Raw genomic sequence first — 25,620 nt, 5'->3', positions numbered from 1 at the left:
AGACAGTTACCTATTACTAACAAGTGACAATGACTGGAGCCGCTGGAGCCCCCAGGAGTGCCAGAACCAGCCCAAATGTCTCTGGTTTGGGTGATATTGTAGTGCGTGTGGTCTATAGTACAGTAGCATCAACACAATGGTCCAATAGACAGATCAGATAGAAGATATCATACAGATGGTCCAATACAGTTATAGTACAACATCTATACATCAACTATACATTGTGCGTTTTTTTTTTCTTTGTTATATTTTCAAGGGGTCTCATGGGGTTAGACTTGGTCACCATTACATCACTGCTGTAAGACGGGGTAGGGGTCAAACTAGTGGTGGGCAGAGCCATAGATAAATAGAGTTTGATCATTATAGTCTTACAGTAACACCAATGTTAGTGCTGCAATCCTGCTACTTGGCAACTGGTGTGGAGGACCACAGCTAGAGTGCAACTCTGTCAAAATAAAAGTTAAGTGGTGTGGCAGTAATAGAGCAATAAAGTAGGCAAGGTTGTATTTAATAATTTAGAGGCAGTGTTTTGGAGAACGTTCAGCAGCTGGGATCAATTCAGCTGACGCTCATTGTTGTTCCCGATCCGAGCAGACATCCTACAACAGCCAGATCACGCTATAACTGAATTGATATTGTGTAATCTGAATCAGACATAAGTGTTTTAATTTCTCTGATGTGTAGTGTACTCAAGGGTGCGTCAGTACGCAGTGACATCACTGCTGGGCGTGGTTACAACAGTGCAACAGAGCACTTCTGACCACACCACACAGAAGTAAAGCAGACTTAAAACCAGAGAAACTTCCAACCAGAGGGAAGCAAAAAACTGCTTTTCAACACTCCCCACTAAAGAGTTAGAGAACACCACAAAGAACTGACAAGAGCTTGACTAATTAGTATTACTCGAATGACAAAAAAACCTACCTTTGCTATAAAAAATATGACATCACCTTTATCCAAATCTGACTTTAACAGCAAAACTCTATCGCGCTGTAGACTGAACCTTGATTGGGTTTTGCATGGTTTTCCAATAAACCTTATTACCCTCATATTTTGGCTGTTAGTATTACGAGTATGTCCTTTATATGGCATGTTATGAGTTGTGCTTATAAACACTTTAATCCTACAGCTTTCTAAAAAGCAGCCGTGCAGTCCACTCACATACCCCGTTAGAGAAGAAACAGCCACAGGCTGCCACAGTCCAACCTGACCAAACTTTCTGTCTATCTATGGCTCTAGTTCCAAAACAGGGTTTGGGTAAAAGGGTGTGGGAGTTACAGGTTAAGGGTTTAGGACACTGGGGACTTAAAGGGGTAAAGAGTTCAGGGTCAAAGGACTACAGGGGTTACAATACTAAGGGTTTTAAGGAGTCTGGATAATGAGGTGTTGAAGTTTGGAAATGACAGTCAAGGTTTACAGTGATGAGAGATTTAGCGAGATACTGGATTTGAGAGATTCATGGGTGAGGAGGACAAGGTTAGTATGAGTCTTATGGGTCGGTAATGTTAGGATATGACTGTGGCCTCCGTAACTATAGCAGGGTCTTCTATGTCAGCTTTACTTTGAACCATCCTCAGCTCCAGCTGGGGCGGACTGGGCCTCCGACCAGGACCTGCTAACTCTGAGAGAGAAAGGGGTAGGTAGGTAGGGGGTGGGCATATGGAAACACAAATATGGATTAACATTAATTGTAAGGCTACGTTATGAAATGTTTTAATGTAAAAAACAGTTTGGACACACTGTGCAACTGATGCAAAGCACCCCAAACCAGGCTGAGCCAGTTATCATCCTGAGAGCTGCAGGCCAAACCGATACAACTCATAGTTCATAAAAGAACCTGCAGCAGCAGTTAAAACCTGCAGATAACCTTCTACAGGCTGCTTTGATTTTGACATTTGTGCCACCTGGAATGATAGCTACAGCCGTAGTTTTTCTTTTTTCCCAATAAGTCCTTTGCTTTCCTTTTTATAGGTGGTGCAGGTTGACATGTAAAAAACTGTTCTGATAAACCTAGTTTCCACCATGCAGTTTAGTTCATTACACATTAGAATGTTTACATTTGCATTTACGTTGTCAAAAGTTGTGGATGATACCAATAAAACCGCTCTGTTCCATCCTGTTTTTCATCACCCCTCTGTTGAGGTACAAACTGATTTGATACTAAAAGGTAGAACAAGAAACACTGCAGTCCCTTGATTGGTCCAGACAAGGACTCGTTGCACAAACCTGCTATTTTTAAATATCACATTGATTACGGCAGAGACCCAGAGATAGTGTGTGACGGGGAAACGTCAGTGTTACATAAACGTAAATGCAATTAGGCTGAATGATATCAGAAATGTACTGGACAAAAATAGATTTCAAGGAGGCTCCATGGAGGAGTGTACAGGATGAAAAGTCCTTCTTAATTTACTGATTTATTGATGCCTCCGCCACCATGGCAGGCAGAGGAAATAAAAGTGTGACGGTTAGACTGGAAGCACTCAGAGAAACAGGAGTCCTTGATCATTTGTGGTAGATATACTTAAAACGTTCACAAGAAGTGTTAAATAAAACACATTACATGCGTGTGTCACAGAGTCTGTGTGGATTGTAACATTTGATCATATGGGAGCATATTGGTTTTAAGCATTGAACCAATATCCTTATTATCAAAGCCATCGCAAAAACCCACAATGTTCCTGTATATTTGTGATTTTATCTGTCCATTCTTTATTTTTCATTAACCTCCTACAAATCTATTTTGCTGATGTAAACATTTGGCATCAAATGCATAATAAAAATGCAACAGAAATTTGATTCTAGCTCTCCTTGTTAATCTTGGTTGATGAAAAAACAGCATAGATTTGATAGATTTGAGCCAAGTCAAAGACTTAGGGGTTGATAAAAAGCCCTGCCTCTCTTACCGTGAGCATACGAAATGGTCCTCTGGATGACATGGTGCATCACTGAAAACGTCTTCTCACAGGCCGTCTGAGAAAGAGAGAGAGTGAAAATAATGATTATGTTTTTTTTACTTGTAAAGTATGCATGTCCTTCTCTTTAGGTCAGAAACCATTAGCATTTTTAATGCTCTAGAGAATGATATAAGACATACATATATGGATCAAGACAAACATATACATCAAATTAAATCAAAATCATAAGCCCTGTCATCTGCAATTTTATCTGCTGTTGCATTACCACAGTATAATTCGAACCCTGGCATTTTTGTACCTTTAGGTCATTAGGATAGTGGTGTGTCCACGCTAGCAGCATAGCAGCAAACAAATCCCCAGTTCCTACAAAGACAGCATCCACTTTGGGAACTTCTATTCGAACTCTCTGCGTCGTCCTGCTGCCATCGGGACGAACTGAACGACATAGCAAACAACACAAAATGTTGGAGGGTTATTTTTAGTTGGCAAGTCTCAAAAATATATATATTCAAACAACTCATATGCACAGTAATTCACAAATGTCACATACCATGGCGCTGGCTGCCCAACGACACGAGGAAGCGGTCTCCCAGTCTGGGGGGCAAATCAGAGGAGGTGATGACCACTGTATCTGGGCCCATAGCATGGAGAAGGTCCATAACCTACAGTCAATGAGTGAGATACAAACCGTGAGATAAGAAAAGTCAAACAATGTAAACATGATAATGGGTTATTCTTTTAACAAAGTAATGTACAGAAAGAAAAGAAGGATTATATAGTGAAGGATCTGTTACCTCTACGGCATCTTTCTCTGTGCTGATGTTTTTCCCTGTCAATAATCTGAAACACAAGCAAACACAATGTTGCAGCACTCTAACAGAAACACTGAAAATGAAGTTATTAACAAAAAAACATAGACACTCAAAGGCCAAAAGATGTCTCTTTATTAAAGCCTTGAAACAAGACACCTAATTCCACTCATACTGGTTATCAGAACACAAAAGTGCTACAAAGGGCAAAATCCACAGTCAGGTGAGCCTCTAGTATACCGAAAAACCTTCAATCTTATTCTGCAGGCATATAAAAACACCACTAGATGGAGTACCTTGACTGTGAAGCTGAAGAAATAACTGAGACAAGACACAGTTATCTCTTATACTCTGACATAATGTTACTGTTCTTCATTAAATGCAGCCATTTAGTCAGTGCAAGCAAAGAAAAATATGGAAAGCTTCTTATATCTGACTGTTTCTCCATCACTATAGTGTGATCTAAAACTTAACAATGGATACTGGTATCTAAATAATTCATACTAGAGACACTGAAATCCACCTTTATTTAAAATTTTCGTTAAGATCCTAAAGATACCTGGCCACTTTATTAGGTACGCCGTGCTTGATGTGGGTTGGATACCATTTTGTCGTAGAACTGCTTTAATTCTTCGTGGCATAGATTCAACAAGGTGCTGGAAACATTCCTCTGAATTTCTGGGCTATATCGACATGATAGCATCACACAGTTGCTGCAGATTTCTCAGCTGCACATCCATGATATTAATCTCCCGTTCCACCACATCCCAAACGTGCTCTATTGGCCAGTCACCAGTTTGAGATGATTTGTACTTTGTGAAATAGTGTGTAACCCTGCTGGAAGTAGCCATCAGAAGATGGGTACACTGTGGTCATAAAGGGATGGACACGGTCAGCAACAATACTCAGGTAGGCTGTGGTGTTTAACTTATACTCAGTTGGTACTAAAAAAATCTCCCCCACACCATTACACCACCAGCAGCAGCCTGAACTGTTGATACAAGGCAGGATGGATCCATGCTTTCATGTTGTTCAGGCCAAATTCTGACCCTACCATCTGAATGTTGCAGCAGAAACCGAGACTCAGCAGACCAGGCAATGTTTTTCCAATCTTCTATCATCCAATATTGGTGAGCCCGTGCCAACAACTGTGTTGTCACACTATGTTAAATGGATGGTAATCCATTGGAGATTACTGTAGATTACTGAATTACTTCCACAATTCAATGATTTTTCCAAAACCTTCAAGGATTGTACTAATACCATGACTTTTCCAGGCCTGGAAAACAAGATTTAGAAATTCTATGCCTAATCCAGACTTTCCATAACCTTGGGAATCCTGTAAATTTGAAGCCATAGATAAAATAGTATCTTAACTTTGAACAAATATCTTAAACATGGCTATGTGAGATATATTCCCACAGTAGTGAAAACAATCTACCTTTCAAGCTACGTCGTTTAAAAGGGGAAAACAGAAAAGAAGGGAGCTATAGTTAGCTGTATTTTCGGTTAATTCTTTCCCAAATGTCTGGAACCACAAAATGAAGGTATTAGATAACATGCATGAGTGGCATTACATAAAGATGGTGTTGCTAATGCTCTGCTACTCACAGTTACTCACAGAGGTGTAGGTGATTTAAACTAAGTAAGTAAGTTTATCTTGAAATGGAAGACCATTACAGACATATCAAGCTAGAGTCACTGGATTTATATCCACACAAATCTGCAAACACTAAAAAAAAGACACTTGTACTCACTCAGCCTCAAACTGGTTGGGTGTAATAATGTCAGCAACAGGAACCACCTTGTTCTTATAGACTGGGTAAAGATTCTGAGGAACGTACTGCGAAGCGAGACACACAGGTTAGAGTCACATAACACAATGAAAATACACAAATAGTGCTCTAAAGGAACACACATTTACGAAAAGACTAAGTTTATTCTCTGATCTTTGTTTTCAAGGTTTTAAATTATGAGCATGAAGTGACAGAGTATGATCTTAATCCCAGAAAATGCACATCTGCACAATGTAACACACACACACACACACACACACACAGACGCAGAGTGAGTCACTGTGTATATGTAGTTCTGTCAGATCACAATAATCCATCTGTCACTGAGAAATGAGCCTTGTAACACCCTCCCCCAAAACACTAACACAATGAAACACACACACGCACACACCATATATATAGAGATAAAAACAAACACAAATATGAGCACTAAAACCCTCCCACGCACATTAAAGGCACAAGAACCCTTGTTAAACATCTCTCTAACAACAACAGACTTTAACACACACAAACAAACACATGCACATACAAGACAGAGAGCATAAAATTGCCACTAATCTCACCATAGATCCATGATCACCAAGGACGGGGTCACATACTGGAAAAATGGCAAAAACACATTCAGAGCCAGACAACCAACACAGATCTACAAGGCTCCATCACCACATTACATAAATACTGCAGTGATAGGAGGCATGAAACTGGATTTGGAGATGTAAACACATCCAAGCCAGCATGCAGAGAGGCTGACAGAAAAAACATAATTCATTTTTAAAGTCTACATTCTCTTTAAAAAAGACGTCTCAAAGGTCCTGTATAGTAAATGACCAACACACTGATGAGTTATGTGTTATTACACCCTGAGCTGTGGTGTAGATAAAAATGGAGAATCTATCTTGAGGGTGGCAACAAAGACGTTTAGGCATTGATTGGCAAACACTTGCTAATTTACAATTGAAAAGACCTGGAGCAACATAAGCACATATTTTGAGTCATATCCTTAACAAAATCAAAGTTTAAAGTTCACCCTCCATATTTTTTTGCTTGTGCACTAGCTAGCCGTTAACTTTGCCTTCTTTGTGTTGATGGGTAGGTGGGTAGTGAGTTTACCAGAGCTTTTTTTGCAAAAACAAGACTGAGAGTGTTGAGAGTAAACCAAATCATACAAGTTGCAGGTGAGTCAGTGATAATTCTCTGTGGGTTTACTACAAGTGACACCTCCTGCACCCTACAGTCAATTGCTCTCTTCTTAATATACAACTATTGATTAGAGCAGTTTTAAATAAAGATAGCAGAAACACAAGGTCCAGTCCTTCAGAATCAAAGGCAAAAAACGTCTCTATCTAGACAAACTCCAGCATCATACAGAAAAAATGGAAGAGATGCTACTTTTTACAGCAAAAGCTGTCTCCCTAGCTGCAGCCAGATATATCTAAAAATATTTCAGCATCAGTGCCAACACAACACCTTAGATTCAGGAATTATAGTTTTCCTATACTTTTCTACAACAACCTTTCCACAGTAACGATCTTCTCAAATGTATGTGTTCATTAGTGTCTTATCACAACTGTGTGGCATCCTTTCTTTTAAATGCAAAAAATATGGCTTAAGTCAGGAAACACTTGATCAAAAACTAAAGTTATATTACGCAGGATTTTTCTAAAAAAGTATGGATAGACTCAAACAAGGTATTCCCTCTAAGGGTTATGCATCCGGTGCCATAGTACTTGACAGGTACTGTATGATACTTGTTTTGCAAACAGTTAATGTCTGATCTCATTTCACTGACAACGGATTCCTCTGTAATTTCCACTCTGTTGTGCCCACAGACATGTTCAGAGTGTGAGCTTCTTACTCTTCCTTGACTAGAAAACTCCTGTTCCCTTCTCCTATCAGTGCTATCCTGTCGCTCTCTCCATTATGAATGTAAAACCAGATCAGGGCAAGCAGGACCAACAAAAAGGTAACTGCGTCTTGCAATGTATGTAACATCACAAACAACAGCGTATAACAATGTAAGAACATGAAAAAGTGTAATTTAACACAGCATTTTCTCTCCACAACAAAAAGTAATGCTACTACGTCAATACAAAGACATTATGCATGTCACCCTCTGGTTGCTTATTATTTTGACCAGTGGCAGTAGGTCTTCACCATATCCACTAAAACAGTGTCTGCAGGCCAAGCTGCTTGATTTGAGTGAAACTGATTTGTGCAACATGAGATGAAAATCCTCCTGGCTAGATAGAGAAAGAGAGAGGCATCCTGAGAGTTGTCCACAGTGTGAAGTGGATCTTCTCTGAGATTAACGTTAAGCTACATAAAGACTTCTCATGTGTAAAACTAATGAGTAAATTTGCTGGATTATCACTTTAAAGTTTATAATATTAACTGTTAATTTGATCCTGTTAGGGGATTTTGTTTCATTGTCCCACATAATCTTGTGTTTCATCATGGGCCTAAGTTGCTGAATGAGAGTCGTTTTATATTAAAGCTCCACTAATTCTTATTTTTATGACAACAATGGATCGAATGATTTTAAGTTTTGTGAAAGAGGTCACTCTAAGGAACAAACCCACAGAGATTTATAACCCAGCTAGGCAGATCTATAGATTTTCAGCCTCTTTTAGCTCATAGCAAAATCTACTTTCATCAACCCAGCTGCAGCAGGCAGCTCTTTTCATCCAAAAACTCTAAAAAAAGCCACCACATGCTACCTGCCAAACACCAAACAGGCACAGTTAGTAATTGGTGAACATGATGGAGCATCTAGCAGCGAATGAGCCAGATGATTAAATGGAGCTTAAAAACTGAATCTGGGTTGTTGGTCAAAAACATCACTTTAAGTATTGAAACCTTTGTTACTGGCAAGTCATGCAACCCTTAAAAGTACTGAGAAGCATAAGTACACAACATTTATAGCAGTGACCTGAGGAAAAAACACATTTGCTGAACATTACGCTCAACAAATTGCTGCTAATGCTCGACACTACTGTACAATATTGTTAGAAAGCTTTTAGACTCTGCAAGTAGATCCCCACTGTACAAGCAGATGTGTCATAGCTCCACTGATGCAACAAAAGCTGCACATTAGCCAAACTGCATCAATTAACCTTTAGGTAGCATTACCCTGAAGTTAGCTCAAGGTGGGAGGAATAAACAACAGATGATGCATTTATTTCTTGTGCAACAGTACAGCACATTAAAGGCCGTAACTTACAGCTCTCAAACTAAACTCTGTCTTCAGACAAATAATAATTCATGTCCTACTTATATTATGTGTGACTTGTAAGTGCTATTTTGGCTGTGCCTTTATTGGAAAACAGATTTCTAGAATAAAATAAATGAAACCATGTGGTTACTTACCATACACCAGGTTGGGGTTGGCCCTCTTTAGCTCCTGAACAATGTCCACTACCATCTCCAGGAAGGATGTGTCTCTGGTATACCCTGAATATGACATTACAGTGGTCATTATTTTTAAAACTTTTGTACTTTGTGAGGATTACATAACATTAAATTGTCAGTTAAGCAAGATGTAGAGATGTCTAAGGAGTCATGAGGGAACATTAATGCATGTTATTTAATGAAATTAGACCTTTGCTACTCATAGGGCCGAAGTGTTTCATACTGTAAAGTTTTGGCGAAAATGTATGTGTTTGGGAAGCACTGAGCATAAGACTGGATGAATGAGACTTGGATTATACTGCATATGTAGTGAGAGTTTGTAAACAGATGTTTTTATACAGTTTTGCTGCTGTTACGTGTGAACCCTGTTTACTTCAAATCATGAAGAATGTTTTTTGGATTCTCCATTTAACATGAAGGCATGCAAGAAAAAGTTTTCTTCACAATTCAAGATGCAAATCTAACAGCAAAACTAAGTTTAGTACTCCAATTACAGCAGTATATAAGTGAAAAATAAAAGTAGGGCATTCACCTGTTAAAACATAGTCATACTGATGTACGTTGTTCAGTTTGATTCCCTCGTAAAGAACGTGGAGCTCGTCAGCTGTCAACACCTGGCCTTTCCAATGAGAATAACCTGCAGAGAGGAGAGGAGTTACTGTGTTTGCCAAACTGCTGACTCTACACCTTTCTAGTGGCACATGAACACAGACAGACACACACACTGTGTATGTGCACATTAACAACCCCTATGGATGCTGACGCACACATCATAACCCTTGTGCTCCAGCATCATGATAAAACATTCAATCTTATACTATCCGGTTATATTCTGTTTGTCTTGGCAGAGTAGGACACTGTCATTTCAGTTGGTGCATTAAATAACAGAAATGTCTGAACATGTTGGTTGTCCTCTGAGGGAAGATTAATATTTACCTACAAGACAACAGCTTATATATGAGGTGATAGTTTTTGACCTCTAGTAGCACTATGGAGCTGTTTTTCTATGAATGGGGCCCTGTTTTGTTTGTCTTGCGATGCGATGCACATTCCTGCCAATAGTTTCACACTAATCCAGTGATCTACAGGTGGTGGTAACATGCCGCGATACGCCAAGAAAGACAAGACTACAAGCTTGTAAACGTGGATGTAAACAATGCAGGATTTAAATTACTATTTAAAAACTTCTTTATGGGGAGGAAAATGCATTTAACATATTTGATAAAGCTCAAGCATAATGTGTTTTGATGAGTAACACTCAATTTAAACATAACTTAAACACAACTCCGTGAAAAATAGTATTTTTATTTTGTTGTATTGCTACTTTTTTTTTTTTTTTTACTTAATTAAAAAGGATCTAGATTGATTTGTATATTTGGCTTTTCCACAGATGTTTCTCAGTGGTACAAAAGTAAATTAGTGCAAAAACATTCAATCCAAACACCAAAATGGTCCTTTGTTTCGGATAAAGTTACAGAAACTGGAGTTATGACTCTTTTCTACCAGCATGACTCAAAAACATCTTATTAGTCCATGTGACTTTTGCCATGCACTATGGCACAGACAAAAGGAAATAAGGCATGTGATTCTCAAGAAGTACACACACACATTAGTGTGCATTAGGTATTAGTGCAGCCTGCAGTCACACTATCTGGTCAGCCTGGGAGGCTGGCGGAGGACGGGGCCACAGACCCCTCGAATAACCAAAGTACCTACATTGTGTGTTGAGGAGTGTATTAAGTGTGTGTGTGTGTGTGTGTATTTGCATATCTGCATGTGTGCTAAGTGCTGCATGTACCGTTATAGTTGCACACGAATGTGACGAGAATGCTAATGTGAGCTTGCGTTAGTGCACGTCTGCCTGCGTATGACATGTTTGCTGCAGGCTGATGATGTCGCAGCTCCAGGTGAGTCACAGCCAGGTCACGTGGTGGTGGTGGGGGGTTCTGGTTGCTAAGCAACAAGCCGGGAGAAAGCCAAAGGGGCTAAGAAAGAGAGATGAGCAGTCAAAGTGCTGTGTGTGTGTGTGTGTGTGTGTGTGTGTATATGAGAGAGAGAGAATGAAGGCAGGCCTACAGATAAGAGCTGCTTCTGTCGTCATCATTCGCTGCTGTCGCAATTCACAACGCCTGCTGCTGTTTACTGCTGCGTCCTGTCGCTCTCTCTCCTACTCCCTCCATCTTTCTCTCCATCACCCGCTGTCTGAATCTCTCATTCAGAAATGTCCTGTCTCTCTTTCTCTCTATTAACCTTCTGTGTCCCTCTCACCAGCCTCCTCTCTCTTCCTCTGAGATGAACATGTCGTCTTCAATATGTCACACCAAATTACATACTCTCCTCAAAGAAATTGCAAATGCTGGATTCCAATACACAAGATCTGATTAAACAAGCACCACAGTCTCGGGCATTTTTATGTTAAGGTCACTGAAAGAAACACGATTTACACTGCAGAGGACAGGATTGTTTCTAACTGAGGAATCTTGACATCGTCCTCAGCTGTATCACCGTCTGCTCTACATGGGGCCATAACAAAAGTAACCATGAAACCTATGATGACAAACGTCATTCTTAGTCTAATTGGTCTTAGATTGAGCGTAGAGCTTACAGAAGTCCCGTTTAGGCTGTGTTTAGTCAGACAAGTGAGCTGTGAGAGAGTACAAAGCCCCCTAATTCATGTCAGTGCTCATCTTTTGCTGCAACACAATCCAATGCCATCTGGCCACACATTCCTGGTGGTTTAGTTTGTGACAGCTGTGGTTTTACAGTTAACTTAGAGATCATGATGACAGCAAGATAAAGTGTTCTTGACTTGTTAAGTTCTGCTTAATATCATATAATTCTGTACAATGTTTTGTAACCTTTAAACAAAAAAAAAGTCTTTAAACTCCTGGATTGTATTTCATCATCTCTCCAGTGACAAAAACAGCATGCCCTTAAAAGGGTGTCTGCGGGTATCAGACACTTAAAGGGACAGTGTGTAGGATTTAGGGGGATTTTGTGGCATTTAGCGGTGAGGATTGCAGATTGCAACCAGATGAAACTTCCCCCAATTAGTAATCCTTGAGTTTCCATTGTTCAGGAAGTTTTTTACTGGGGGCTGAATTATCCGCAGAGGTCTCCTCCTCTCCAAAACAAATGGACCAGGTGATTTTATAAACTGTAAAGCAGTTTCATTTAAAGAAATAATTTTTTTCCCATTGCAGAGGGGCTTGTAGTTATGGTGGCCGATGTGAAAACGAAAAAACACAATGTCCCTAGAAATCTAGTGCCAGTGTTTGGTTTGCCTGTTCCAGGCTATTGTAAAAAGATTTTTGGACAAATCATCGTTTTCTTATTCAAGCACTGCAGTAAGGTAAGTCGAAGATATGTCCTATGCAGAGGTGTATTATATGCAGGAATATGATTTCTGTGAATCAACATTTTATCAACAGTAGAGTATTAGGTCCTGTAGGAGGTTTAAAGATTTGTCGAATCAGAAATGTGGACTATCACGCAAAAGACTAATTTTGACAAAAAGAATTTAAAAGATGGATGAAGATTAGATAATGTTTGCAGCAATTAAGATCTCACAAAATAAAACTTAAGGTTCAAACTTAAGGCTACTGACTTCTAAGGCCTCATATTCATAAAAGTGAATTTAAGACATTTTAAGGCTTTTGAAGGACCAACCAAAGCAGGGCTGTTTTTTATATTAAGTTTCAAGATGCGGTAGGGAAAAAAAACAAATGCCAAACTGTCCCTAAACTTTATTTTGGAGAACCACTGACTTCAAAACCATCGAAAATTAATATTCTTCAGAAAATCTTGGGAAAAGCCAATGAGCCTCTTACAAAACAAATCCTCCACTTTCTCAACCGCCCTTATCTGACAACATACAAAGCCAAACCTTCATAAACGTTGGGACATAAATCACCTACAAATAAAGCAGATCTTGTCCTCACAGAGAATTCTGTTGCAACCTTCAGCAAACGGCAACTTAATCACCAAACAAAAAACCCCAGTAAGTAACAAAATAGAAAGCCCACATAGATTTCTGAGGCTCTGCTGCCTTCCAAATGAGATAAGTAGTACTTCACTTGTGGTGCTCAAAGCATAAAACATACAATTGAGACAGTTTGTCGAAACATGTCCCATTTACCAAGGACCTTAAAGACCTCACTTATAGCCTAACCTGTTTTACTATTTATATGTTCGATTTTTTTAGTTTCCAAAGAAGTCCTGGGATGATCCTGAATAAACTACTCTCTGTTACTGATGGGCTTTTCGACTGATCAATGATGTCTGTAGAGAAACCTGGTCATCATAAATTTTTGTCTGATTCCACATTTCAACACTTCCAAACAGCTCGAATGTAAATCACAGCATTTCATCCGTCTCTGCGTCTGATGCCTCTTCAGACGAGTCCTACGCTCGCCCACACAACAACACTTATCCTACAGTACACCTACAATTATAGCTAACCCTTTGTCTGCGACGTCACAACAGATTACTTTAAACCCAACATGATCCATCTCAACTACAATAAAATAACAAAACCATTGTCTTACCTGGCTGGTTCCAAAGCCTGCTCACGAGTGTAGAAACTAAACTCTATTATCAGTAAGATGTTAAACAGCTTGCTGACCTTTTCCAGCTTGAAACTGAACGCAACCGAGTAAGGAGTAATTATATAGAGTTATGATTGCTTGTATTCTCAAACTATATGATGAAAAACTAGACAACCGTGACATGAGGGGGGTTGAAGGTCATCCACTCTGTACTACACAATACTGTGGAAAAAATATACAAAAACAGAGCAGCCAGTGGCATTACTAATTAAATACTGTGTTTACAAGAGGTTGGGATGCCTCACATGGGTTAAACTTATGTGCCAGACCCAGTTACAATTATTCTACTGTTTTTCTACATAGTAAACTGTCAAATTTGGTATTCACAAACATAAACAACGAACTGTCTTTGAGGTTTAATAAAATATTTAAGAAAAGGAAAAGGTGCATTTCACTTTTGTCAGTATTTGTCTTAATGCCGGTAGCAGGCAACTGGGTATGGTATCTCTAAATCCAGCCAAAAATAAAAAATAAAACAGGGTAGTGCAGTTGTGATGGCATCAAATAAACAGATAATTTTGTCATAATGTACTGATTCTGTGTATATTACTATCCACTGTGAAGCAACAAGCAACAGCTGGGCAGATGCGTTTGTTTTCACAGCTGATTCATTCTTCAAGTTCAGTTTGAATGAATAACATGAGCCGAGAACATCCATCAGTGCAAGACAGGGGAAAGTCACAGCACAGATTACTCATTCATGAGACTGGAAATTAGATCAAAATATTGCGAGTAAATGTGACACCAAGGGATGCTGCGGACACATCGTCTGAGCCAATCAGTAACAGGATGCATCATCAGTCCAAGTATTTAAAATCTGGCTATTACTGTTACAAGTATGCCTTTTTAAAGGTTTAAACCTTGTATCCTTGCCTTTTTTTCCCCAAAGCATTTTGTAATCATGGATTTTGTGTGCTGTGTACAGTAAATAAATCATTTAAATATTCTTAATATCTACACAACATTTGCCCAGGCTTTTCTGTGGCAATATGATAACTAGAATTGCAACTAATGATTTTATTGGTTGTCAATTAATTAGTGAATTATTTTCTTCATTAATCAGTTAGTTGTTTGGTCTATAAAATGTCAGAAAATGGTGAAAAATGTTGATCAGTGTTTCCCAAAGCCCAAGATGACATCCTGATCTTGTTTTGTCTACAACCCAAATGTATTCAGTATACTGTCATAGAGGAGTAAAGAAAAATATTAATATTGAAGAGGCTGGAATCTGCAATTTTTTTTTTACTTTTTTTTTCCCTTAAAAAATTACTCGAACTCCAACAAACTTATTGGGCGATTAACACATCTCTGTAAAAAGCAACACATTTTAATGGTGTAGGTCTTGTTGACACCACATTTTCACAATAATCAACAATAAACACAAGCAGAAGATCCTTCTGTGAGACATATTTGTGAAGTAAACACACATTTACTGAGGCAGAAAGTGGTGTTAAAGGAACATGCTGTCAAGCAGTGCTAGAAAGCAGAACAACAGAGGATGATGCACATTTGTTCTACTCATTTCTGAGTTAAAGGGGTACTTTAGGGATTTAAAATTGGACTTTCATAAAGTTAAACAACTTGTGAGAAACAGACAAAAGATCTAAATTAGTGAAGCAGAAACAAGCAACTCAGCCTTTCATCTATTATTAGATTCTCCCTGTCTGGTAATGGAAGTGCCCACATCCTTTCCTCTGTGTTATAAATTTGTTGCCTCCAACCTAAGCCCAAGACTTTAGTAAGTGCCTCCAGAGCCACAGAAGACTTTATGCAACTGTTTTCACAGACTCATGATGAGTTTACTGATCTTCGACATCTGCTTCAACAAAATGAACTCACCAGACGTCCCAAGACCAAGAGAGAAAGCCAGTTTAAAATATGAATGGAGTTTGCCCCCTGCAGCTGTTTGAGAGCTGCTCTGGTGTCAGCCAGTGAAGTCACTGACCTCCCCCAAAAACTTGACTCACTCAGTTGTTGGCTCCTCTGCTCTCAACACAGCGACAACCGTCTCTCTAACACTCGCTAAAACCTCATCACAACACCAGGGGCTCTGACTGAGTCATACACACCCACACACTAACCAAAACATAGCACACACTCCACAACCCCACAAAAAATATGCTATTTCATGAGTTTTACCTGTATGGTTGGAGAACTGGACAGAGTTGATGGAGTCCACCTCAAATCCTAAAACCTGGAAACATACGACAGAGAGAGGAAACAGATTAGGTGTCAGGAGAGATTAGGAGTAACAGCTACACTTGCTATAAATTTTATAGCTCAACTGTCTTTTAGGCAGTATACCAGTATGCAAAGGGTATCTGATACTGTAGTTCTTGCTGAGCAAAATTTACATCAATGTCTCATATGTTTGGTCATTAAACCTACGATAACTGATGTTTTGGCTACTTATGGGCGGCACAAACACAACACTGACACACCCCCTTTTAAATTAAATAGCACACACTTGCCTTTGAACACATGCATCACCTGCATTAATCTGGAGTCATGTTTCTGCATGCCTGATGAATCTCAGTTTGATATTAACTCTCTTTCAGCTCTGTTTTTGGGCTCCACCAACTCCTGAGGGAAATATCTGTCCCTTTAGCTGCTACAAGCTCCACTATGTTCACCAGCTAGTCACAGCAACACTTTGAGAGTGGTGAGAGTGAACCAAAACAGTGAAGCTGCAGAACAATGAGCTGACAAACACTACAGCAACAGCTACATCAACCAACTCTTGGTGTCGTTTCCTCTCTCTGTCTTTCTTAACAGATTTTTTTTAATTACCAGAGAGCGAGAAAGACACATGACCCATCCACATGCGCCATCAATTGTTATCTGAATGACTATTTAATTGGGCTGAAGCAGGAAGCGGCTGAGTGAATGAGTTCTTTGTTCTTTTCAACTGACTGCAACTTTGAGATACAAGAATCTGCTTTCAGAGGGGAGAGGCAGTGAGTCACCCCCTTTGACCGTGAGCTTGTCAACGCTCCAGCTACTGCTGTCTGCCTGATGAAAACTTTCTCAAGTGCAGCATATGTTTTCTGAAAAGTGTATTTGTGTCGTCAGTGAGAGACATTTAGGAAACGTGCAAAGCTCTCAGTGGTGTCAGTAATGCAGAATATGACTGCATTACTGATGAAAATACCATATTTAAAAAGACAGAACTGTGAGGGTACACTCCTGGTGGACATACAGAGGTGTGAATGGTGAAACATTTCTTATTCTAACCTTTGTGATTTTCCATTGACATCCAAAGGGAAAATCACATATTTGCAAGAAGCCCAGCAACCCTGTGGCTCTGTGCTCAAGAAAACTTCAGTTGAGAAGATGGGAAAGGAAAAGTATTTGTTTCATGTGCTATGTACAAGTTCCCCCCTTGATTTTATTGGCTACACTGAGCTACAACTACTAGCCTGCAGTAAATCCTACCTTCATATACGTTACATTTTTGTTTTCATTTTTATCAAGGTGTTGATTCTGAAGGTCAGAGTTGAAGGTCGAATATGGGACGATGCAGTTCAGGGCCCCATTAAGGTAAATTTAATGGCTGTATTTTATTATAACATGTTATAGGCTGTACAATATATCTTTTGGGTTTTTTGTTGTTTTCTTATTGTCGTTGCAATGTCAGATTGTGCGATAAAAACATCATGAAAGACTGTAATATTCCACTAAGGGTTTCTTGAGTTTGTGATGAAAGACAGTATCAGTAGAAAATTGCACTTCACAGGTTCAGTGTAGTATTTAGGAGGATATATTGGCAGAAATGGAATATAGTATAATCAGTATGTTTTCTTTAGTTCGAAATCACCTGAAAATAAGAATCGTAGTGTTTTTGTTACCTCACATTGAGCCATCTATGTCTATAAAGTAAACAGGTCCTCATTGACACTGGCTCCAGACGGGGCCATTCGCGTTTTTGTGTCACCACCATAGTTCCCCCCGCATGAGGGCACAGGAACAATACAGATTTTTCTCATGTAAATTTGCTCTATTCAGTGTTTTTTACTGTTTTCAATAACCAGGTCTATTTGTTTAATGACGAGGAAGATACCTCTGCAAATAATTCAGCTCCCAGTAAAAACCTTTTGAGTGTCAAGTTCAAGTTATCAGACAAAGAAGATGAGCACACATTAGCAGGTGCTAGGCTGGTAATTAATCACCGGGTCCGACTGTTTTGGAGTGGAAGAGACCTCTGAGGCTAATTCGGCTCCTGCTAAAAAACTTCTGAACAATGAACACTGAAGGAATTCTAACCAGGAGAAGTTTCAGCTGATTGCAATCTGCAATCCTCACCGCTAGATGCCACTAAATCCCTCTAAATCTTACACACTAGACCTTTCTCAATGGGATCTTCCTGGTTAAATAAAGGTTAAATAAATAAAAAAATAAAAATAAAATGTAACTATCTTATTTTTTTATTGGTGCCATGCCAATAAAAGAATGTTAGAAATAATTTCCTTTCTTTTTTTTTAATTTGTCAACCAGATTATTGTATTTTAGCAGGCAAGTACACTTTTATGTATGTTTAGTTATCACAAGTAATATCGTTACTGCAACACTGAGCGTTATCGGCTATGGCATATTTTTCTATTGCACAGCACTATTATAAATTGACATTCATGAGGAAACATTAGAAATATGTTCAGCAAGATACAACTCAACAGCACAAAAATTACCACAAAATCAAATTACCATCTCTGAATCAGATTCAACTGAACATTATATTCTTGTGAAGGTAGAAATTATTGCGGTATTGTTGTATCTGATTGTACTCACTTGTCTACCTAATGAACTTGCAGCTCATAACAACACAACTTTAAATAAACGTAAATACCACTTAAAAAAAATAGTCTCATTATCCACAAAGTCTTCAACTACCTCAACACTGACTTGCAGTTGAATTTAAAATTAATTTTGAGGTGTTGATGCTAGCCTATAGCCTTAAGAATTTGTTTTTATTCGCTGTTCCAGAGCCTTGAATAAAAATGTTTGACTGTTAGATACAGGACCCTTTAACATAGGAGCAACCTGTCAATTACAACATGTTCCTTTGCTTTAACAGGACGCGACATGACTGTTGATGTAAAACTGTGTATTTATGGCATACTGATGTAAAAGGGGCTAAGAATATGTTATTTAGGTCACATCCTTTCTTGCTCTATTCATAAGCCTCAAGTCAGTGACACAGAAAGACTGTTTACAACGCTGCTGACTGGAAAGCATCGTCAGAAGGTGAGAAGAAGATATTATCCAAATTATAAACATTTTGCCTTTTTTGAGAAAACACTTTCGATAAAACCCCAGGGGAGAAGCCCTCTCGCAACTGACGAAGAGTTCCGTTAATTAACGTGTCACAGTGCAGGCTGATCACATCTGAGTCAACACAAACACTATATTTACTGCATCGTGACTTAGCAGGCAGGGTCCCTCAGCTTTGGGTTAGCTCCTGTACCTTCACTGTTAATTTGCACATTGGAAAACAAATGTAAGCTCATATATAGGACATTACATGTTTCACACTAAGTTCAGGTGTATTTGTACTGCAACCTACAATAAGTTTAGAATGTAAAGTGACAATATAAAATTAGATCAAATGCCTGTCACATGCTACGGCAGCTCAAAATGATAAATCAGAATTACTCATTTTGTTGTACTAACAAACAAAAATGAGACTAAGAGGCGACAGCCATGCTAGCAGCTGAGGCTTTTCTTAAGAACAGTGAAGCTTCAAGCTAAATGCTAATGTCAGAAATTCCAGCATAGCGTGTTAGCATGCTAACATTTGCTAAACAGCATTACACACCAAAGTGCAGCTGAGGCTGATGGGAACGTCATTTGTCTTCTTGGTGATCATAAATTGAAGTATTGGACAAACTGACAAAACAATGGCACAAGAGGAAAAGTCAGGGGGTCACCAAAGTTTATACAATTCATCACCTGTGCGTTCTTATACCCACACTACTATAAAGTAGGCTATACCAGAAAAACATTTAGTGTGTCCAAATACATAGTATGTCGAATGCAGTGAGCCAAAAATACCAAGATGTTCTACTACATCTGATCCTATTTTGCAGTAACACATGCAAACTAGCAAAAAAAAAAAGCTTGTTGAATTCTTCATCTAACAAGATGTGACCAGCAAAGACAGCATTTTTGCTAAACAACTTGAATGATTAATTAATTATTAAGGCAGTTATCTGTTTATTAAGTGAATTAATTATTCCAGTTCTAGCCACAAGAACAACTTTAATTACATTAAGTGGGAAGAGCATTGAGTACAGGATGGTCTCGCTACCAACAATGAAGAATTTCCTCACAGGGCCTCAGTCTCCTCTAAAGGACGTTTCGGGTATTAACATCATTATCTAAAACTGAATGAGCTGCCAGTTACAGTAAATAGGTTGCAAGGCACGTGCTATTTTTTCCACCATGTGTGGATCATAACAGCTATTCCTTACATTTACACATAAAGATTAACTCTAAGGAGAGCAAGGTACTGACATGAACAACAGCAAAGCCCCATGTCAGCAGGTATCTAACCGGCTGAAGTGTCCTTGAGCAAAACACTGCATCCATGCTGCTTTCACGGACACTGAAGCTGTCCCTTTGAGAATAAACAACCTATCATGATGCTAATAAGCTTTTATAGTCTCTCACCAAGAAGACTTCTACATCAACAGCCTGCTCAGTTGTTCTCTTCCGCACCTTTATAAAATGTCTTCGTTTCTTTACCAGGGTCCAGTTGTAATTACATTTAGGAGGAAATCACACTGACTATTAAACTATTTCAAAATAATATTAATTCAATTTAACTCAATACATATATCTAAAAATGCCCAATTTGGTGCCAGAAGACAGCACTTGTCCTGAATTTTATTTCTACGTTAGAGCTGACTCTATCCAGTCAAGCTCTAAGGCAGCCTGTCTCCATCTTCAGTGACGTCACTAGGAGGAATCCTGTGGCAGCCAATCAAGGCCCTGCTTCCTCACACCGCCGTCTCCTGCCTGCTGACAGGCCTAAGATTCTCTGTCCTGTAAGCACAGAGAGAGGGATGCCCTACACGCTTGCTGACGACATCATCATCATCATCATCATCATCTTATGCCTAATCTCAACACCAACTGACTCATGGTTGTGACTCTGAGTAATGAGAGCAGCTCCGTCACTGACCTGTGGACTTTCTGTTTGTTAGTTTACATTTAGAAATACTGTCTTATGTCCACAAGCATTAGTGCTGGTTCATTCATAAACTGAATGCAATAATCACCAGCCAAATACAGTTAAAACACTGTAAGGTTATACTTACCAACCAAAAGTGTACCTCTCTGACCTGACCTAACTCCACCTGCACATTTACATCATCATTATTACTCCCTTTAACATCTAATTTAAGCTAAAACATGGTGCCTGATGGGTTTTTCGTCCCAGATTTGAGAATTTATAAGACCATTTAATGCAAAATAAGTTTAAAAAGAGGCCAATTTTATCTTTGTAACAATTTCAAAGCAGCTTAAAGACATTATGCATGACTGGTTTTATTTCTCACCCGAGGAACAGCACATAAAGCAATCACAACAAGACTCACGATAGTTAAGCTAAATAGTACAATGTTTTTTCAAGACTATTTATGGTCTTAAATGTAGGTAACATAGATGCATGACTTGCAGGTGAATTTCCTCTTTAAGACTGTATTGACACTGTCTGCATGATCAAACAGGGTAAATGTCACCCTATAAATATTGCAAATATTTAAAGATATTCTGAAAAATATTTGTACCAGCACATACTGGTTTTAGTATCAATATTTGGTGACTGGTAGTTGATACTTGACACAGCTGCAAAATTGAACTACTAATTTCCCCCTGTACATCAATTAAGTGTTATCTTATACTCACAAAAATGCAAATTGGTTATCAACACATATTGGGGGAGAAACACTGGGTGCTAGTGTCTTTAAAAAGCCAAATGCATCAATTAGTCCTACTCAGTAATGTTGACAGTGAACTTAACTATGACCTACTTTGAATAAGCAGTACACTTGACAGGCTTGGCTGACATCAGTGTGTAGTTAAGGCTTTAGTAAGCTGCACTGGTAAACTCTATTTTAACATTAGCCTGGTGCAAATAGGCCTTAATCAGCCGTAGTAGCAAAACATTAGTGGCTGCACTGAACCCGGTGACATGCATGAAAGCCCAGCAGCCATTAGGATAACCACAAAATACATCCTGGGGCGCAGCAGGCTAAAAATAGACTCGGCACTTCTCACAACAAGTGACTGTCTTTCAGGATGGTGGGACATGAACTACATTAGGCCTTGATAGCCTCACCATCACTACTGACTGCCACGCCACTGCTGGTGGAATATATGAAACTATAACAACCACCAGCATCGGCCTCATCATCATCATAGCAATTATAGACCCAAAGCAATCACTGTTATCATCCTACTGTCAACATTAGGGAAATGACTATCACTTTCATAGCTGGGAGGTGTTAATAACCTTTGTGTCCTTTCACATATACCAAATAATTGACTTGCTTTGAATGCATTAGCTCTTTTTTGGCTCCTTATTCCAGTAGTTATGCCTTCTTGTAAAGCACTCAGTAAACGCTGCCTTTAGGTGACAGCTTTATCACTACTGTTAATGTTGTCACTAGCACCTATTATTAAGCTAAAGAATGAGACACATGTTGAGCCACTCAAAATCTGTATTCAATGGTTCTCGATGCGAGTGCTTTACAGTCCACCGTATTATTCAGGTTAATTAACTGATGCCTGTTACCCACCCTTTTCTTCAGATGACCCTCTGATTAAGGGTGAGAGTCACATAAATGATAATGGTTAAAGAGGCACCCTGATGTGATAAAAAGTAGTTGATATAATACCGTAAATTACCAAAGAAAACAAACTGAAAGCTGAAAATGATAACCAGTTTACTTAACTTCTGTTGGCTACTGTGGTGGACGACTTCAGCTGTCAGCCAGTTTAACGATTATTGAGATTAACCATTAACAAGATGTAAAGAATCAGTGCTTGCTATAGTCACTTGCTGCTTAAGAATGTATAAGATAAGCAGTGATTTAGAGCTATGTTTGAGGTGTCCCAATACACAATACACTCTAAAACGGGATGGTATGAAATCTATATTAAATATTCAGATTCATGATATCTGTAATAATTATTATTTTATATTCCTCAAGGCCTGTATTTCCTTTCGGTATGATGTCACTGATTGTTGTAGCCATTTGCAGACATTTATTTAGAACTGCAATAGGAGTAAATTTAGGTCTGAACAAGATTCATTATTTAGGTAAATGTATAAATTCTGTTTATCGTCTGGTTCTACTGCTCACAAATACAGGTGATTTAGTGATTCTGCAAATTCAAATTGAAACACAGCCACTGGCCACAATTTATCTGTGTAAACAGAGAGAAAAACATCCCCCTGAGGAGGCAACCTTATTTTCACAAGCACTCCCCTAATCAATACACTAGTTTCAGTGTCACTGAACTTTACAACTGAGAGGTTATCTCTTAAGTGTGTGGTCTTAAGGCCTTTGTAACACACACACACAAACAGCAAAATGCACGTGTGAATTGCAATTATCGTAATGAAACACAGTCAAATGTGGCAAAATGCTCCACTTTAAGAAACTAGAATATCTTTTAACGCCTGTGGTAAAAGAAGAACCCTGTGCTATCAGAAAACTTAAAGCAGCAAATGGCTGTATTGATTATTTGTCCATCCTGTAGTATGGAACTTGCAGGTTATCACCGCAGGAGGCTGGATTTGTGTCCATCTAGGTGTTCCCATACACATCATGGCCATTGCAACTGTCTGACTGCCTGTCTGTGAGCAAATGATAGCAACCTCAGGCACCAACACTGTGGTGACTGGTTAACAGACCCGAGTTCTGGGGACACATTTCCATCTATCTGTTAAGATTATCATTAGCTAGCTATTTTGCAACGCTACTGGCTTGTTGGTGTGTACTGCCACAGGCTGAGTGAAAATTGAGACTCAAAAGCTTGCTTGCTCATATAACAGTTATCACCACTCATGCAAGTAGGGGTCATTTGATTAACACCAGGAGGTCCATTATCAGACCCAACTCTGCCACCTCTGGGTTTAACAGCATCGAGGGTGCTCTACAGTCAGACATGTGTCATTAATACATGCAACACGTACGGTTTCTCTTAATGGGCGATAAAACCCAACATAAAAACACCTTGCTCCATTATCGAACACCCTCCCAATGACAGGTCGTGCCACATTTTCCCGTCAGATAAAGCGTCCTTTATTCATTTACCAAATAACCAAGAAAACATATGCTGCCATTATATTTTCCAATTTTCACATCCTTCAGTGAGACGATTTAAGGGCTGGATAAATGAGGGGAACAAATTGTCTCGGGTAATTTGCACGACACTTGTCGTCACGTTTATTGCTTGACATCTTAATGACAATACTGTTATTTTGGGCTTTTCACAGCACATTTAGCACTACCATCGTTTATGGCCTTTTACACTATAAAATGAAGAGGGAAATACAACTAAGCACACATTATCAACCAGCGACGGATTAGGCGGTTGACCGATTTCTGTACGAACTTTGAATGATGTAATTAACGTGTATCATTACAAAAACGGTATCTACATCTGTCGGTTTACTGCTGATTGAAAGTCGCAGTGCAATTTTGTGGGCAAGCGTTGACAGACAGGGTCGTGTCCGATAACGGGTGTACCGTCGCCCGCTGTCCGATAATGGATGCATGTGAATTGTATTTACCTGTAATGGGAAAGAGGCGCTCTTGTTGCCCACATATCCCCGGACTACATGGCTCTGTATGGACAGAACACGGCACTCCATGGCGGCTCCCGGTCAGCCGAGGAGGGATGCAGATAATCCGTTACCTCAACGACAGTCACGTCTACACATAACAGTACGGGAAACAAACTAAACTGTAAAACACAACGCCGCCCGTTTGAAAGAAGCAATGTTAGCTAGCTAGCTAACAGCTGTGTGGCACACGCAGGATGGCGGTGTGTGTGAGCGCGTGTGGTGGTTGGTTGTAGCGGGTGATGTGCAGTGAGTGTGTGATGAAGGGAGAGAGAGAGAGAGAGAGAGAGAGAGAGAGAGAGAGAGAGAGAGAGAGAGAGAGAGAGAGAGAGGGGGGGGAGGCGTGCGGTCCCACACACAGACGCGCGGACAAACAATAAAAATATCAGTTTAGCAGCGACCGTTAATGCTGTCTTTACTGTGAAGCTAAATGAGCATCCAAAAAAGTGTGTGACGAGCTGACCAGTCAACAGAGAGGGTCGCGTGCGGCTGTGCTTTACACTGAAGGACAAAACACACACATACACACAAACGCGCGCGCATGCACGCCGGTATTCTGTGCAGGCAATCTGAGTGACCGCCTAAAGTGGGTGACGTCACCACAGGGCCACCAAGCGCATCCTGATCAACACAGCTGGAATTGAATGAATCTGGACTGATAGAAAAAATGGTTATCGCTGAAGATTAATGGCACTCCAGCATTTGATATCTCTCACATCATATGGATAATTTGGATTCATCTGTCTCTGACATAATAAATATAATCTTACTTATGGGTAAATACCACAGGGTAAGGTGGAGGAAGATGACCCCTGCAGAACAAAGTCTTTTACTTTAAATAAATTAAAAAATACAATTAAAAAAAAAAAATGATATGACTTTTATTTTTAAAATCCAACCACCACCCTTAGTGGAGATCTTTCCCCTTTTCCTCTCTCTTTTATTTCTCATTTGCAATGTTATTTATTCTTTCTTTCATTCCTTTTTACTTTTTGCATTTAGAAATGAAGTTTGGTGTAAGAAGGTGGTGATTACATAATACACAACCAATACACAAACAAACAGCATTACTATATCATCACAAAAACAAAAAAACAGACAAAAACTAAACAATGTACAGTACAGGCCAAAAGTTTGGACACACCTTCTCATTCAATGCGTTTTCTTTATTTTCATGACTATTTACATTGTAGATTCTCACTGAAGGCATCAAAACTATGAATGAACACA

At 39.2% G+C, this 25,620-nt stretch overlaps 1 protein-coding gene across 1 annotated transcript; it reads right to left on the bottom strand.

Annotated features, from left to right (window-relative positions):
- Positions 1-227: 227 nt before the first annotated feature.
- On the bottom strand, positions 228-24,912 carry pdxkb (pyridoxal (pyridoxine, vitamin B6) kinase b). Its single transcript, XM_033647190.2, has 11 exons — positions 24,340-24,912; positions 15,678-15,732; positions 9,464-9,568; positions 8,890-8,973; positions 6,087-6,121; positions 5,485-5,570; positions 3,713-3,758; positions 3,469-3,580; positions 3,217-3,353; positions 2,907-2,973; positions 228-1,621 (listed from the first exon to the last, which is right to left on the bottom strand). Exons 1-11 carry the CDS (start codon positions 24,418-24,420, stop codon positions 1,506-1,508), a joined length of 924 nt encoding a protein of 307 aa, XP_033503081.1. The 5' UTR covers positions 24,421-24,912; the 3' UTR covers positions 228-1,505.
- Between the last annotated feature and the right edge of the window lie 708 nt (positions 24,913-25,620).

The sequence above is a fragment of the Epinephelus lanceolatus genome, chromosome 17 (genome assembly GCF_041903045.1).
Source record: "Epinephelus lanceolatus isolate andai-2023 chromosome 17, ASM4190304v1, whole genome shotgun sequence".
NCBI lineage: Eukaryota > Metazoa > Chordata > Actinopteri > Perciformes > Serranidae > Epinephelus > Epinephelus lanceolatus.
This window is presented reverse-complemented; position numbering and strand designations above follow the sequence as displayed.

What these genes read in the sequence shown, in the direction of transcription:
- pdxkb (XM_033647190.2), bottom strand. Translation starts at nt 24,420, where the DNA reads ATGGAGTGCCGTGTTCTGTCCATACAGAGCCATGTAGTCCGGGGATAT. An exon ending in CAGAGAAAGATGCCGTAGAG is followed by an intron (nt 3,581 to 3,712) that starts GTAACAGATCCT and finishes CATTGACTGTAG; the next exon opens with GTTATGGACCTTCTCCATGC. An exon ending in GTTGGGCAGCCAGCGCCATG is followed by an intron (nt 3,354 to 3,468) that starts GTATGTGACATT and finishes TATGTCGTTCAG; the next exon opens with TTCGTCCCGATGGCAGCAGG.